Source organism: Oncorhynchus mykiss, chromosome 17 (assembly GCF_013265735.2).
Source record: "Oncorhynchus mykiss isolate Arlee chromosome 17, USDA_OmykA_1.1, whole genome shotgun sequence".
Classification (NCBI taxonomy): domain Eukaryota; kingdom Metazoa; phylum Chordata; class Actinopteri; order Salmoniformes; family Salmonidae; genus Oncorhynchus; species Oncorhynchus mykiss.
The window spans coordinates 1,658,875-1,673,486 of NC_048581.1; the positions used below are offsets into that span (position 1 = coordinate 1,658,875).

At 45.8% G+C, this 14,612-nt stretch overlaps 1 protein-coding gene across 3 annotated transcripts in view; it reads right to left on the bottom strand.

Annotated features, from left to right (window-relative positions):
• The window catches only part of LOC110495018 (vascular cell adhesion protein 1), a 75,538-nt gene that overhangs the window by 1,719 nt on the left and 59,207 nt on the right, over window positions 1-14,612 (bottom strand). For 2 of the 3 annotated variants that reach the window (XM_036948533.1, XM_036948535.1), the window contains exons 10-13: window positions 4,546-4,714; window positions 4,168-4,247; window positions 3,718-4,065; window positions 3,440-3,554 (exon numbers count right to left, since the gene is read on the bottom strand). In XM_036948533.1, the coding sequence (XP_036804428.1) occupies window positions 3,440-3,554; window positions 3,718-4,065; window positions 4,168-4,247; window positions 4,546-4,714 (712 nt within the window). The remainder of the gene's footprint in view (window positions 1-3,439; window positions 3,555-3,717; window positions 4,066-4,167; window positions 4,248-4,545; window positions 4,715-14,612) is intronic. The other variant, XM_036948534.1, reaches the window with a different exon arrangement.

Genomic DNA, 14,612 nt, shown 5'->3' on the forward strand with positions numbered 1-14,612 from the left:
GGGGAGGAGGTGAGGGAGAGAGGAGAGGCATATGGGGCAGTGGGGAGGAGGTGAGGGAGAGAGGAGAGGGTAGAGGCAGATGGGAGAGAGGGGCAGTGGGGAGGAGGTGAGGGAGAGAGGAGAGGCATATGGGGCAGTGGGGAGGAGGTGAGGGAGAGAGGAGAGGGTAGAGGCAGATGGGAGAGAGGGGCAGTGGGGAGGAGGTGAGGGAGAGAGGAGAGGCATATGGGGCAGTGGGGAGGAGGTGAGGGAGAGAGGAGAGGGTAGAGGCAGATGGGAGAGAGGGGCAGTGGGGAGGAGGTGAGGGAGAGAGGAGAGGCATATGGGGCAGTGGGGAGGAGGTGAGGGAGAGAGGAGAGGCATATGGGGCAGTGGGGAGGAGGTGAGGGAGAGAGGAGAGGCATATGGGGCAGTGGGGAGGAGGTGAGGGAGAGAGGAGAGGGTAGAGGCAGATGGGAGAGAGGGGCAGTGGGGAGGAGGTGAGGGAGAGAGGAGAGGCATATGGGGCAGTGGGGAGGAGGTGAGGGAGAGAGGAGAGGGTAGAGGCAGATGGGAGAGAGGGGCAGTGGGGAGGAGGTGAGGGAGAGAGGAGAGGCATATGGGGCAGTGGGGAGGAGGTGAGGGAGAGAGGAGAGGGTAGAGGCAGATGGGAGAGAGGGGCAGTGGGGAGGAGGTGAGGGAGAGAGGAGAGGCATATGGGGCAGTGGGGAGGAGGTGAGGGAGAGAGGAGAGGGTAGAGGCAGATGGGAGAGAGGGGCAGTGGGGAGGAGGTGAGGGAGAGAGGAGAGGCATATGGGGCAGTGGGGAGGAGGTGAGGGAGAGAGGAGATGGTAGAGGCAGATGGGAGAGAGGGGCAGTGGGGAGGAGGTGAGGGAGAGAGGAGAGGCATATGGGGCAGTGGGGAGGAGGTGAGGGAGAGAGGAGAGGGTAGAGGCAGATGGGAGAGAGGGGCAGTGGGGAGGAGGTGAGGGAGAGAGGAGAGGCATATGGGGCAGTGGGGAGGAGGTGAGGGAGAGAGGAGAGGGTAGAGGCAGATGGGAGAGAGGGGCAGTGGGGAGGAGGTGAGGGAGAGAGGAGAGACATATGGGGCAGTGGGGAGGAGGTGAGGGAGAGAGGAGAGGGTAGAGGCAGATGGGAGAGAGGGGCAGTGGGGAGGAGGTGAGGGAGAGAGGAGAGGCATATGGGGCAGTGGGGAGGAGGTGAGGGAGAGAGGAGAGGGTAGAGGCAGATGGGAGAGAGGGGCAGTGGGGAGGAGGTGAGGGAGAGAGGAGAGGCATATGGGGCAGTGGGGAGGAGGTGAGGGAGAGAGGAGAGGGTAGAGGCAGATGGGAGAGAGGGGCAGTGGGGAGGAGGTGAGGGAGAGAGGAGAGGCATATGGGGCAGTGGGGAGGAGGTGAGGGAGAGAGGAGAGGGTAGAGGCAGATGGGAGAGAGGGGCAGTGGGGAGGAGGTGAGAGAGAGAGGAGAGGCATATGGGGCAGTGGGGAGGAGGTGAGGGAGAGAGGAGAGGGTATAGGCAGATGGGAGAGGGGGGCAGTGGGGAGGAGGTGAGGGGGAGAGGAGAGGGTAGAGGCAGATGGGAGAGAGGGGCAGTGGGGAGGAGGTGAGGGAGAGAGGAGAGGCATATGGGGCAGTGGGGAGGAGGTGAGGGAGAGAGGAGAGGGTAGAGGCAGATGGGAGAGGGGGGCAGTGGGGAGGAGGTGAGGGAGAGAGGAGAGGCATATGACTTTTCAGACATGTTGTTACATTACAGCCTTATTCTAAAATGGATTCAATCTACACACAATACCCCATAATGACAAAGTGAAAAAAAGCAATGACATTTATTTTTTTATACTTATTAAAAATAAAAACAGCCACCTTATTTACATAAGTATTTGGACACTTTGCTATGAGACTCAAAATTGAGCTCAGGTGCATCCTGTTTCCACTAATCATCCTTGAGACGTTTCTGCAACTCGATTTGGAGTCCACCCGTGGTAAATTCAATTGATTGGACATGATTTGGAAAGGCACACACCTGTCTATATAAGGTTCCACAGTTGACAGTGCATGTCAGAGCAAAAACCAAGCCATGAGGTCGAAGGAATTGTCCGTAGAGCTCAGAGACAGGATTGTGTCGATGCACAGATGTAGGGAAGGGTACAAAAGAATATCTGCAGCATTGAAGGTCCCCAAGAACACAGTGGCCTCCATCATTCCTAAATGGAAGAATTTAAAACCACCAAGACTCTTCCTAGAGCTGGTAGCCCGGCCAAACAGAGCAATCGGAGGAGAAGGGCCTTGGTCTGGGAGGTGACCAAGAACCCGATGATCACTCTGAAAACGCTCCAGAGTTCCTTTGTGGAGATGGGAGAACCTTCCAGAAGGACAACCATCTCTGCAGCACTCTACCAATCAGGCCTTTATGGTATAGTGGCCAGACGGAAGCCACTCCTCAGTAGAAGTCACATGACAGCCCGCTTGGAGTTTGCCAGAAGGCACCTAAAGACTCTCAGACCAATGCGAAACAAGATTCTCTGGTCTGATGAAACCAAGATTGAACTCTTTGACCTGAATGCCAAGCGCGACGTGTGGAGGAAACCTGGCAGCATCACTTTTTTTTTATATAACTAGTCATTTAAGAACACATTCTTATTTCCAATGACGGCCTAGGAACAGTGGGTTAACTGCCTTGTTCAGGGGAACAGTGGGTTAACTGCCTTGTTCAGGGGAACAGTGGGTTAACTGCCTTGTTCAGGGGAACAGTGGGTTAACTGCCTTGTTCAGGGGCAGAACGACAGATGTTTTACCTTGTCAGCTCGGGGATTTGACATAGCAAACTTTCAGTTACTGTCCCAACACTCTAACCACTAGGCTACCGGCCTTCCCTGCGGTGAAGCATGGTGGTGGCAGCAACATCATGCTATGGGGATGTTTTTCAGCAGCATGGACTGGGAGACTAGTCAGGATAGAGAGAAAGATGAATGGAGAAAAGTACAGAGAGGTCCTGGAGAGACCGAAAAATAGCTGTGTGGCGACACTCCCCATCCAACCTGAGAGAGCTTGATAGGATCTGCATTTTTAATATAACCTTTATTTAACCAGGCAAGTCAGTTAAGAGCAAATTCTTATTTACAATGACGACCTAACCCTGCAAAACCCAGACAACGCTGACCCAATGGGAGTCCCAATCATTATTTTTTATACATTTGCAAAAAAAATCTAAAAACACGTTTTTGCTTTGTCATTATGGGGTGCTGTGATGTCATTACGGGGTATTGTGATGTCATTATGGGGTGCTGTGATGTCATTACGGGGTATTGTGATGTCATTATGGGGTGCTGTGTGTAGATCGGTGAGGGGGGGAAAAACGATTTAAACAATTTTAGAATAAGGCTGTAACGTGACAAAATGTGGAAAAAGTCAAGGGGTCTGAACATTTTCTGAATGCAACCAACCAATCATCCAACGAGGGGGCAGGGTTACCATTTGCACTACAGGCCAGTGATAAGGTGTCGCCCTCTGTGATTCTCATGGAGAAACATCCAGGACTCCTAGTGATCTGAGGCTTGTCTAGAAGAGAAGGAAGGAGGAAGGGAGAGAGAGAGAGAAGAGAAACAAGTTGATTAATGAGAGAAAATGAAGTGAAAACAACATCAGTCAACGTCATGACTCGTCTGGTATCTAACTAACGGTTGTACTAAATGTGTGTAGACAGAGAACCAGAAAGACTCACAGTGCACGTTGATGTTGAGGCGGTTTGAGTCCATTACAGGAGGAGGTTGGGGTCCCTCTGGTCCCAGATCCAACATGGCTGAACACAACAACTGGGCCCCGTCATCATCTCTACCAGGGGTGAAGTGCAGGGTGTAGGTCCCATTCTCTGGTGTCTTGATGTTGTCCTTGGATTTCTGTTGTGTGTCTAATTCTGTCTGTTCACCAGTGGTACTGACTTTGTAGAAGGTCACCCTGAGTCTCCCAATAGGAGCGATGTTCTGGACAAGACACTGCAGCAGGTACTGATGCCCCTCAACCATCGGATCAGGGTACTTCCTGTAGCTGATGGAGACACTGTCTGGTAGCTCTGTGGAGGAATGGAAACACACAGTGATTAACAGTGCAGAGCCATACTAAGAATACATTCAGAAACACCAGAGAAGATAAGAGAGAGAGAGATGCCACTCACTATAAACTGTGATGTCCAGCTCTTTCAGACACTGGCCTCCTTCTGTGTAGCATGTAGGTGTGCTATACCATTCAGTCACACTGTCAAATCAAATCACATTTTATTTAAAGCAGCAATCCTTAGTTGAAACAACTTGATTTAAAGACTTAAAATAGCAAATAAAGACAATAACACAGTTGAAGTTCAAACGTCAACAAAGTAGCCAGCTGCCACTGTTTGCCACTTTAAAGGCGAAAAAGGTGGGTTTAAAAAAATCTCTACTGTGTCTGCCTCTCTCACCTGTCCACCCTCAGCTGTGTCTGCCTCTCTCACCTGTCCACCCTCAGCTGTGTCTGCCTCTCTCACCTGTCCACCTTCAGCTGTGTCTGCCTCTCTTACCTGTCCACCCTCCAGTTTAGGATCTTCACCTCCTTGTCTGTTAGACCCATCCCTCCCTGGATGGCTTCCCAGCCCATCTCTACAGGGGTATCTGAGCTGCAGTTAGAGGAGGCTGGGTCTCCATACTTCACCACCAGCCTGGCAGGACTGACCACCAGGCACTCAGCATCTGGAAGACCAAGGACAAGTTAAAACTGTATTGTTCTGTTATTGTTGATTCTATTGTTCAAACCAATCAGGACGATATTATTGTCTAATGTTTATATCTATCTGTATGTTAATCAACTACATGTTACACTCCATAAACCAGAAGTCGCCCCCCCCCCCAAAAAAAGGGGTTAAATATGTGTATTTCCTTTTAAATATATATTTTTTTTGGGGGGGGGTACTTACAATAATCCTAAAATCAAATAGCTAAATGATCAATGGTCCGACCATCTTAAAACAATTCCATATGTTACCTCAGTAGAATGTAATTTACCAAGTACCTGTATCACAACATTGTACTAGACCAGAAGTCTAATTTACCAAGCACCTGTATCACAACGTTGTACTAGATCAGAAGTCTAATTTACCAAGCACCTGTATCACAACGTTGTACTAGACCAGAAGTCTAACTTACCAAGCACCTGTATCACAACGTTGTACTAGATCAGAAGTCTAATTTACCAAGCACCTGTATCACAACGTTGTACTAGAACAGAAGTCTAACTTACCAAGCACCTGTATCACAACACTGTACTAGACCAGACGTCTAATTTACCAAGCACCTGTATCACAACATTGTACTAGACCAGAAGTCTAATTTACCAAGCACCTGTATCACAACATTGTACTAGACCAGAAGTCTAATTTACCAAGCACCTGTATCACAACATTGTACTAGACCAGAAGTCTAACTTACCGGTGAAGTCACAATACAGAGACAATAATGAAACAAGTATTACAATCTCCATTCCCCGTAATAATCATTGAGCGTCCCTCAGTGAAGGACACTGTATTCTGTTAGGCGAGCGGCAGACGTGGTTTCTTCTCCAGTGACCGTTGAACGTGAAAGTACTATTTACTGGAAAACCCTAACCGACCCTTCCTCCTCCTCTTATCTCTCTCACACACACTCTCTTTCTCACACACACTCTCTCTTTCTCTCTCTCTCACACTCTCTCTCTCTCTCTCTTCCTCTCTCACACAGTGTTATATCACTCTCTCTCTCTCTCTTCCTCTCTCTCTCTCTCTTCCTCTCTCTCTCTCTCTGCCCTCTCTCTCTCACTCTCTCTCTCTCTCTCTCTCTTCCTCTCTCTCTCTCTGCCCTCTCTCTCACTCTCTCTTCCTCTCTCTCTTCCTCTCTCTCTCTCTCTCTTCCTCTCTCTCTCTTTCTGGCTCTCTCTCTCTCTGTCTCTCTCTCTCTGTCTCTCTCTCTCTGCCCTCTCTCTCTCTCTGTCTCTCTCTCTCTCTCTCACTCTCTTCCTCTCTCTCCCTCTTCCTCTCTCACACAGTGTTCTATCACTCTCCTTCTCTCGGGGCAGTGAGAGGGTGACGGGGGGAGGAGTTCTGGTGCCAAGTAAGGACATGACAGTAGGCTATATTAGTGTGTTTAGGTTAGGGGGCTATATTAGTGTGTTTAGGTTAGGGGGCTATATTAGTGTGTTTAGGTTGAATCCCCTTTCATCCTCAAATTAGTTCATCTTACCAAAAGCTATAATAAACCTGTAGCCAATATTGACTTTTTTTTGTTAAATGAGCAAGTCTTCTCTACCTAATTCTACATCTAGCTAAGGTGTTTTGTGGTTGTAGAATCAGTATTTATGAAAAATCGAAATGTGCACGAAAATGAGCTCCCTAGCCAGTGTCTGCTTACTGCATACTGGCTGAACGGGTCTTAAAATCCATCCATATATCAAACGAATGGGATGCCAACAACGCCAGTTGTAGCTGGTGTAGTGAAATTCTAGCTAATAGCACAAATGAGTTTTGATGATAAGGCCGTTTCTGTTCCGTCCTGATAAGGGCGCTGAGTTCTGCAGCACAGCTGACTGTTTCCGGCTGTGACGTCATCACGTTGGCCAAACGTTACAACGTCACCGGCTGTCAGAGTCAGATACATGCTGATCGCTTTACAACAGTCTCGTAACTTTGGTGCGGTTCAGCTTCATCAACCAGCTACCGCAATGGCCATTCAAACAAGCTACCACAAAGCTGCTAGCTGGAGAAAGTTTGATCAGCTGATCAAGCAAGGTTTTACCATAATAGCCGTGTTTTCTAGTGGTCAGCCTGATGGGCAGTGCCCTTTGGGAAAAGGGATGGATACCTTTACGGAACTGGGCAAGTCAGTTAAGAAACACATTCTTATTTACAACGAAGCCTACCTTAGTCAGTTGCACAACTGAACGCATTCAACCGAAATGTGTTTTTCCTCTGAATCAGAGAGGTGAAAGGGGGGCTGCTTTAATCACATCCATGTCACCAGTGCCTGGGGAGCAGGTGCTGTTGGGGGACAAAATGCCTTGCTCAAGGATAGAACAGTAGATGTGTTTCACCTTGCCGACTCAGGAATTCGAACCAGCCACCTTTCCGTTGCTGGGCCAACGCTCTTAACAGCTAAGCAGCTACCAGCTAGTCACGTCAATGCTGAGATGCGGTGTGTTTTCTGTGCCCAGGAAATATCACGTTTTATTTCGTATATAACATGTGGATTTCAAAATGCTTTAAATACAAGGTCGGGTGTCTATTACCTGGTGGGAAAACAACCCCTTCCTACAATGACACCACATTCAGGAAGTGTCATCATTTCTGTGGTGGGAAAACAACCCCTTCCTACAATGACACCACATTCAGGAAGTGTCATCGTTTCTGTGGTGGGAAAACAACCCCTTCCTACAATGACACCACATTCAGGAAGTGTCATCGTTTCTGTGGTGGGAAAACAACGGTGTAATGCTACATACATAGAAACACTCAGTTTGATCTATTATTCCATGTTTCATGTTGTTAGTCCCACTTATAAACTTGTTAAAATATGTTTGATAGAGAAGGGAAAATCCTGTTCAAGTGTCTAATTTGGGCTCCAAATGTTCACCCTGTTAGGTTCCACCCTGTTAGGATTATGCACCTAACAGGTTGGACAATGCACCTAATAAAAAACAAGCTTGACCAATATGTTTTTATAACTCTGGACATGAAATAGCACCATTTTTACTTGAAACCTTTAAGGAGGCTATAAAGAAAGAAGAACTACCTGCCTCTCTGAAGCAAGGGGTTATTAATCTTATACCTAAACCACACAAGGATCTCTTAAATATTGATCATTGGGATCCAATCACACTCCTAAATAAAGACTACAAACTCATAGCCTTAATCTTTGTGAAAAGGTTAAAGTCTTGCTTGGATGATCTGATTGACATTCATCAATCAGGGTTTATGAAAGGGTGCCATATACAGTGGGGCAAAAAAGTATTTAGTCAGCCACCAATTGTGCAAGTTCTCCCACTTAAAAAGATGAGAGAGGCCTGTAATTTTCATCATAGGTGCACTTCAACTATGACAGACAAAATGAGGGAAAAAATCCAGAAAATCACATTGTAGGATTTTTAATGAATCTATTTGCAAATTATGGTGGAAAATAAGTATTTTGTCACTAGCTTCACCCTCATGTCGCTAGCTTCTCCCTCATGTCGCTAGCTTCACCCTCATGTCGCTAGCTTCACCCTCATGTCGCTAGCTTCAACGTCATGTCGCTAGCTTCCCCGTCATGTCGCTAGCTTCACCCTCATGCCGCTAGCTTCACCCTCATGTCGCTAGCTTCCCCATCATGTCGCTAGCTTCCCCGTCATGTCGCTAGCTTCACCGTCATGTCGCTAGCTTCACCGTCATGTCGCTAGCTTCTCCCTCATGTCGCTAGCTTCACCCTCATGTCGCTAGCTTCACCCTCATGTCGCTAGCTTCCCCATCATTTCAGGTCCCCTGCCCATTTTGCTTCCCTTCATTGAAAATGAATGATGCACCATTGTTTCATCTCCCCCAATGTGCTAGATGGTTTCTTATCAGAAGAGTAATACAGACACACACACACAGAGTTTCCATCCATCAGAAACAACAGGACTGCTGCTGCTGGGAGAGGAGAGGCAGAGTGAGGCATGAAACAGACCAAGTTAAAGCTCTGGTTAAAAGTAGTGTGTAGGGAATAGGGAGCCATTTGGTACTGAGTATTGAATAACCTTGGCCTTTGGTAGTGACAACCCTTGGCTTTGTTATTGACAACCCTCGGCTTTGGTAGTGACAACCCTCGGCTTTGGTATTGACAACCCTCGGCTTTGTTATTGACAACCCTCGGCTTTGGTAGTGACAACCCTCGGCTTTGGTATTGACAACCCTCGGCTTTGGTATTGACAACCCTCGGCTTTGGTAGTGACAACCCTCGACTTTGGTACTGACAACCCTCGGCTTTGGCACTGACCACCCTCGGCTTTGGTAGTGACAACCCTCGGCTTTGGTATTGACAACCCTCGGCTTTGGTAGTGACCACCCTTGGCTGTGTCCAAATCCTCTTGACTGGCTCCTTTTCTCTCTATAGTGCACTACCTTCCACCAGAGCACTGTGGGCTAATAACACACTAAACTCCACTAACTGTATTGTGAATGTGAAACAACAGCACCACCTACAGGACAATAGGGGAAACATACAGGATTAAAAAAAAAAAGTTTTTACATTGATAAAAATACGTTCTTATATTTGTCCTGTTGAAAATTGCAACTCCCAACTCTCTCTGAGACACCATCTGGGAGTGAGGTCATGGCAATTAGGCTGGGAAAGACTGGAAAGATGAGACTCAAGAATAAATAAATAAATGGAGGTAGTTTTGTGCCAACAAAAAAAAGGGGTTAAATATGTGTAAAACATTTAATATATAAATTGCCTTTTTAAATATTTTGGGGGGATAATTACAAAAATCCTAAAATCAAATGGGTAAATGATCAATGGTACGACCATCTTAAACAATTCCATTTGTTACCTCAGTAGAATGGAATTTACCAAGCACCTGTATCACAACATTGTACTAGACCAGAAGTCTAATTTACCAAGCACCTGTATCACAACATTGTACTAGACCAGAAGTCTAACTTACCAAGCACCTGTATCACAACATTGTACTAGACCAGAAGTCTAACTTACCAAGCACCTGTATCACAACATTGTACTAGACCAGAAGTCTAACTTACCAAGCACCTGTATCACAACATTGTACTAGACCAGAAGTCTAATTTACCAAGCACCTGTATCACAACATTGTACTAGACCAGAAGTCTAACTTACCAAGCACCTGTATCACAACATTGTACTAGACCAGAAGTCCAATTTACCAAGCACCTGTATCACAACATTGTACATTGTACTATTCTGTTAGGCGAGCTGAATCATTTTGACTGGAAACTCCCCAACGATCCGCCCTCTCTCTCTCTCTTGCTTCTCTCCTGCTTCTATAAGGGCAGTGAGGGGGGAGCCCTCCTCCTCCTCTCTCCTGCTTCTATAAGGGCAGTGAGGTCCTCCTCCTCTCTCTCTCCTGCTTCTATAAGGGCAGTGAGGAGGGAGCCCTCCTCCTCCTCTCTCTCCTGCTTCTCTAAGGGCAGTGAGGGGGAGCCCTCCTCCTCCTCCTCATCCTCTCTCTCCTGCTTTTCTAAGTGTAGTAGGTTCCTGTCGGTGAGAGCGTTGTTCTGTTACTTCCTGTGACAAGAAACATAGTAATATTTCTGTGTGACAGTAAAGGGAAAAGAGAGTGAGTGAGTGAGAAGGGGAGAGGGAGATGGGGAGGAGAGAGGGAGACGGGCAAAGAAAGAGAGAGACCCAAATAAGGACAGTTGTGAAAATAGAGAACTGTCCGATTCTTCTCTGTGCCACCAGGCGTCTTTCACTCTTGCCACAAACACACACTGTCTCTCTAGTGAGCACATTCTATTGAAAGGTAACAGGTTACTTCCCCAAATGACTTTACTTTCTGTGTTTTGTTTAACCATCTCTCACACACACACACGCCTCAGTTCATCATGGCATGGACTCTACAGTACAAGGTGTCGTGTCTTTGGCTATGCCGGATTAAGTGATATGACATGCTATTCTATTAAATCCTTTCTCCGTAAATTAAATGGGGTGTCAGTCTACTCGGTGACACTCACAGAACACAACTGTGAAGAGTTTAGGCAAATATTAGCGTTGTAGCTCTTATCGCGGGACTGTGACTGTGTGAAATCCCCTCCCCAGTCAGCCTGTTGTGTGTATTGACATTCACATTGCCCTGCACAGCTTTACTTCAGGATTGGGGATCAATGAAATGGGGTATCAGTCTACTCAATCAATCAATATATATATATTATTCCCAACGTCCTCGTCAGAGTTATCAGAACATCCACACAGTACTGTTTTTCCTCTGGAATACTGTTCAATACACGTAGGTTGACAGTAAATGTGTCTCTATTCACAGTTGTTTCAGAGTCCCACAATAAGAGCTACGACACTAATGTTTCTCTGGGTGTCACTGAGTAGACTGATACCCCATGTCATTGATCCACAATCCATAGGTAAGGCTGTCCAGTGAAATAAGTATGTCCCATAATGCAATTCTAAAGTCTAATAGATCCAGTGAGATTTCAACAGATTTCTGTCAAATTAACAAATGATTCCAAACTCATTTAGCATGATCTATTCAATTATGGCATAATTCTACAATTTGTATTCATTTGCATCACTGTCAATTACATACTTTTATTTTGAAGGCTAACCGCAAAGTCCACTATTTAGCTAATCCTTATTGTGGCTCGCTTCACATAGATGGGTCCGACCACCATTAATCAAATAAGAACTGTCTTATCAATTAGGGTTATTTTAGATGATGACACCTCGCTATATAGTTAGCTAGCGCTACTGAAACAGATTATGTCGTTTTGCTATGTTTTTGGGGAGGAACATTGTTTGTATCCATGAGCGAGCTAGCTTTTTTTATGACCTGGGGCCTGTTGCACAAAACTAGGATAAGGGATTAAGCCAGGATATCTTGGTGATCCTGGCTCAATTGATCCGTAATCCGGTTGCACTAAAGATGGATAGGGGGCAGGAGGATATGTTATGGTATAAATTACCATGGAGATTTATTCTGTGGAGCTAGCCTGCTCCAGACCAGGCTAAATTCCAGGATCTATTTAATCTCATCCCTAATGTCAGTCAGCAGTCACCACAAATGGAAACCAATAGTTATTTCACTGCTCACTATACATTGTTATCACATATAACTAGACCCACTGTTATTTAAACGTTTGTGATCATTAATTTCAATGATTTTGGATAAAAAATGATTTTTAGATGATGTTGCTATCATTAGATAATTTACAGTTTCCCATAGACTATAAGGCTATATATAAAATGCTAGAATATTAGGGCCACAGAGGGGAAAAACACAAGTCATAATATTGTAACCAGTTGTTTTAAAGGAGGACAGTTGTTAAAATGACAGATGTGGGGCATTTCGTGAAATTGTACTTCAGTATGGTTTCATAAACAAAGACATGCTGATGTGCCAGAATATTAAGTATCACATTGTCATAAGTATCAAAACTGTAAAAACAATATGTAGCTTTTCTGCAGAAAGAACCAGCCTCATAAATTTATGACTTTATCCTTTTTCTTCAGTGTGGCCCTAGTACTCTGTCATATAAACAAATACACATTCCATATGAATATAAAAACACAATGTGTAACATTATGTTCCTTTATTGAATAAGGACAAAACAAAGCAGGTAAACCATCAGCTCCTTTCAAAACTGAAGTCACAGTGACTCTACAAGATGGAAAGCACAGAATCTAAGCATATTATACAAAATGATACATATACAGACCTTTGAATGTGTATAACACACCCTGCATGTCTGCACACTAAAATAAATGCAGGACAAATCCATACACATCAACTGAACAGACAAATGAATGGATGCAGTAGCCTCCCTGCAGCCTTGTATTACACACAGTATACCGCACAAACATCATAAGAGGCCAAATTCGTCAAAAAACGAACCCAAAAAAACCCAAATTCCTCTGCCACCGCAGGACATATTTAACCAAAATTGAAAGCACACATACTAACTAAAATAATTCAACACATATTGGTCCCTCAGCAGCCGACCACTGTCGTCATCAGGGAAGATTGCCGGATTGTCCCAGTCCATGGCTGGTGGCACTCTGGGGGCCCTCTCCTTCCTCAGGCAGGCCACATTGTGGAGGACAGCACAAGCCACAGTAATATCACATGCCCTAACAGGGCTGACCCTTAATTTGTGAAGGCAGTGAAAGCGTGCCTTCAGGAGGCCAAAGGTCATTTCAACTCTGGCCCTGGTCCTGGCATGGGCATGGTTGTAGGCCTGCTGTGCTTCCTGGGGGTCTGTGAAAGGTGTCAGGAGAAAAGGCTGGCAGCCATACCCCCTGTCTCCCAGCAACACACCAGAGAATTCACCTGTCAACACAAAATCTCATCATTACTACCTCATAAACACAGTGATATTCTTGACACAGCCATGATGGTTATAAATAGGGGTTGTGTGGCTTACCTTGTGATAGGCACTGATAGATTTCAGAGGCCCGAAAGATTCTGGAGTCATGGACTGAGCCAGGCCATTTTGCCACAACATTGCTGATCACACAGTCAGCATTGCAGACCATCTGAAATCATAAGATGAGGAATATTACACCAATCAATGCACATCACTGGCAATGCAGAGTGTTCGTCAATGGACAATATCAAAAAGTTATGTTCACCTGAACATTAATGCTGTGAAAGGATTTCCTATTCACAAAATCGGCCTCATGGGCACCTGAGGGGGCTTTTATCCTTATGTGTGTGCAGTCCACTGCACCAATGACATTGGGGAAACCTGTCACACAAAGTAATGAGTATCCTACTATGTGTTAACAGTTGTCCTGTAATTTGTAGATCCTCTTACCTGCAATCCTATAGAACTCCTCTTTGATGTCACAGAGTCTTCTGTGGCCAGGGAAGGAGATGAAGACATCTGCTAATGCTTTGATAGCCAGACACACACTCCTTATTGTGCGGCAAATTGTGGCCTTGTTCAGCTGTTCTGCATCCCCCACTGAGTACAGGAAGGCTCCACTAGCAAAAAAGCGCAAGGCCACACAAACCATTTGCTCCACACTCAGTGCATGGCTCCGTGCAGTGCGGTGCTTAATCCTGGGACCCAGTAGTCTGCATAGATACCTGATGCCATCTGCAGAAAACCTGTATCTTTCATATAGATGGTCATCAGGGAAGGCCAGTGGGTCCAACCGGTCCCTGAAGACCCTTTCTCACCTGAAGGCTCTCCTCAGCACAAGTGCTTCTTCATCCACCACATCTCGCACGAATGGGCATGCCATTGTCAGAGCAGAAAGGAACACACAATTTTGGGCCTTCATATAGGCTAGTGGCCACACCTGGTGCTGGGGGGGGTGGGCAAAAGAGGGCGATGCCTTATAACGATGACTTGGTTGTACTGATTGCTGGGAAAATAAAAAAAACCTTAGAAAGATGCCACCGTCCTGTGTGCTCACAATAAGAGCTCATATGTCATGGCTCACTTGACTTTACGAGAATATACCTAATTTTTATTTTGAGCTGTGTCATCTTCTTGGAGCTGGGGGAGGAAAGAAAAATAATGATTAATACATTTGTGTTACAGTTAGCATACAGTGTACATTGAAGGCATATCTCACCTCCCTCTCAAGTTTTTTTATTTCAAGGTCCAGTTTCCTAATTGTCCTCTTTTTTATTTCGAACTCCAGTGCAAGATTTTCCATATTTTTCTTCTTGTACTGAATGTCTATGTCTGCCAGTTCTATTTGGCACCGGAGGTGGTTGCCATACAACTTTCTGATAGCTTGTGAGCTCTGTGAACACAATACAATTAGCGCAGCTGGAATTTGGCAGGATGTGGTGTCCTTTTATTAATACGCACTATGTTGCCAGGCTGGTTTTCCCACTGTATAGCATCTGGGTCCTGTAAAATAAATTAGATTTTTTGATTTTGATGAG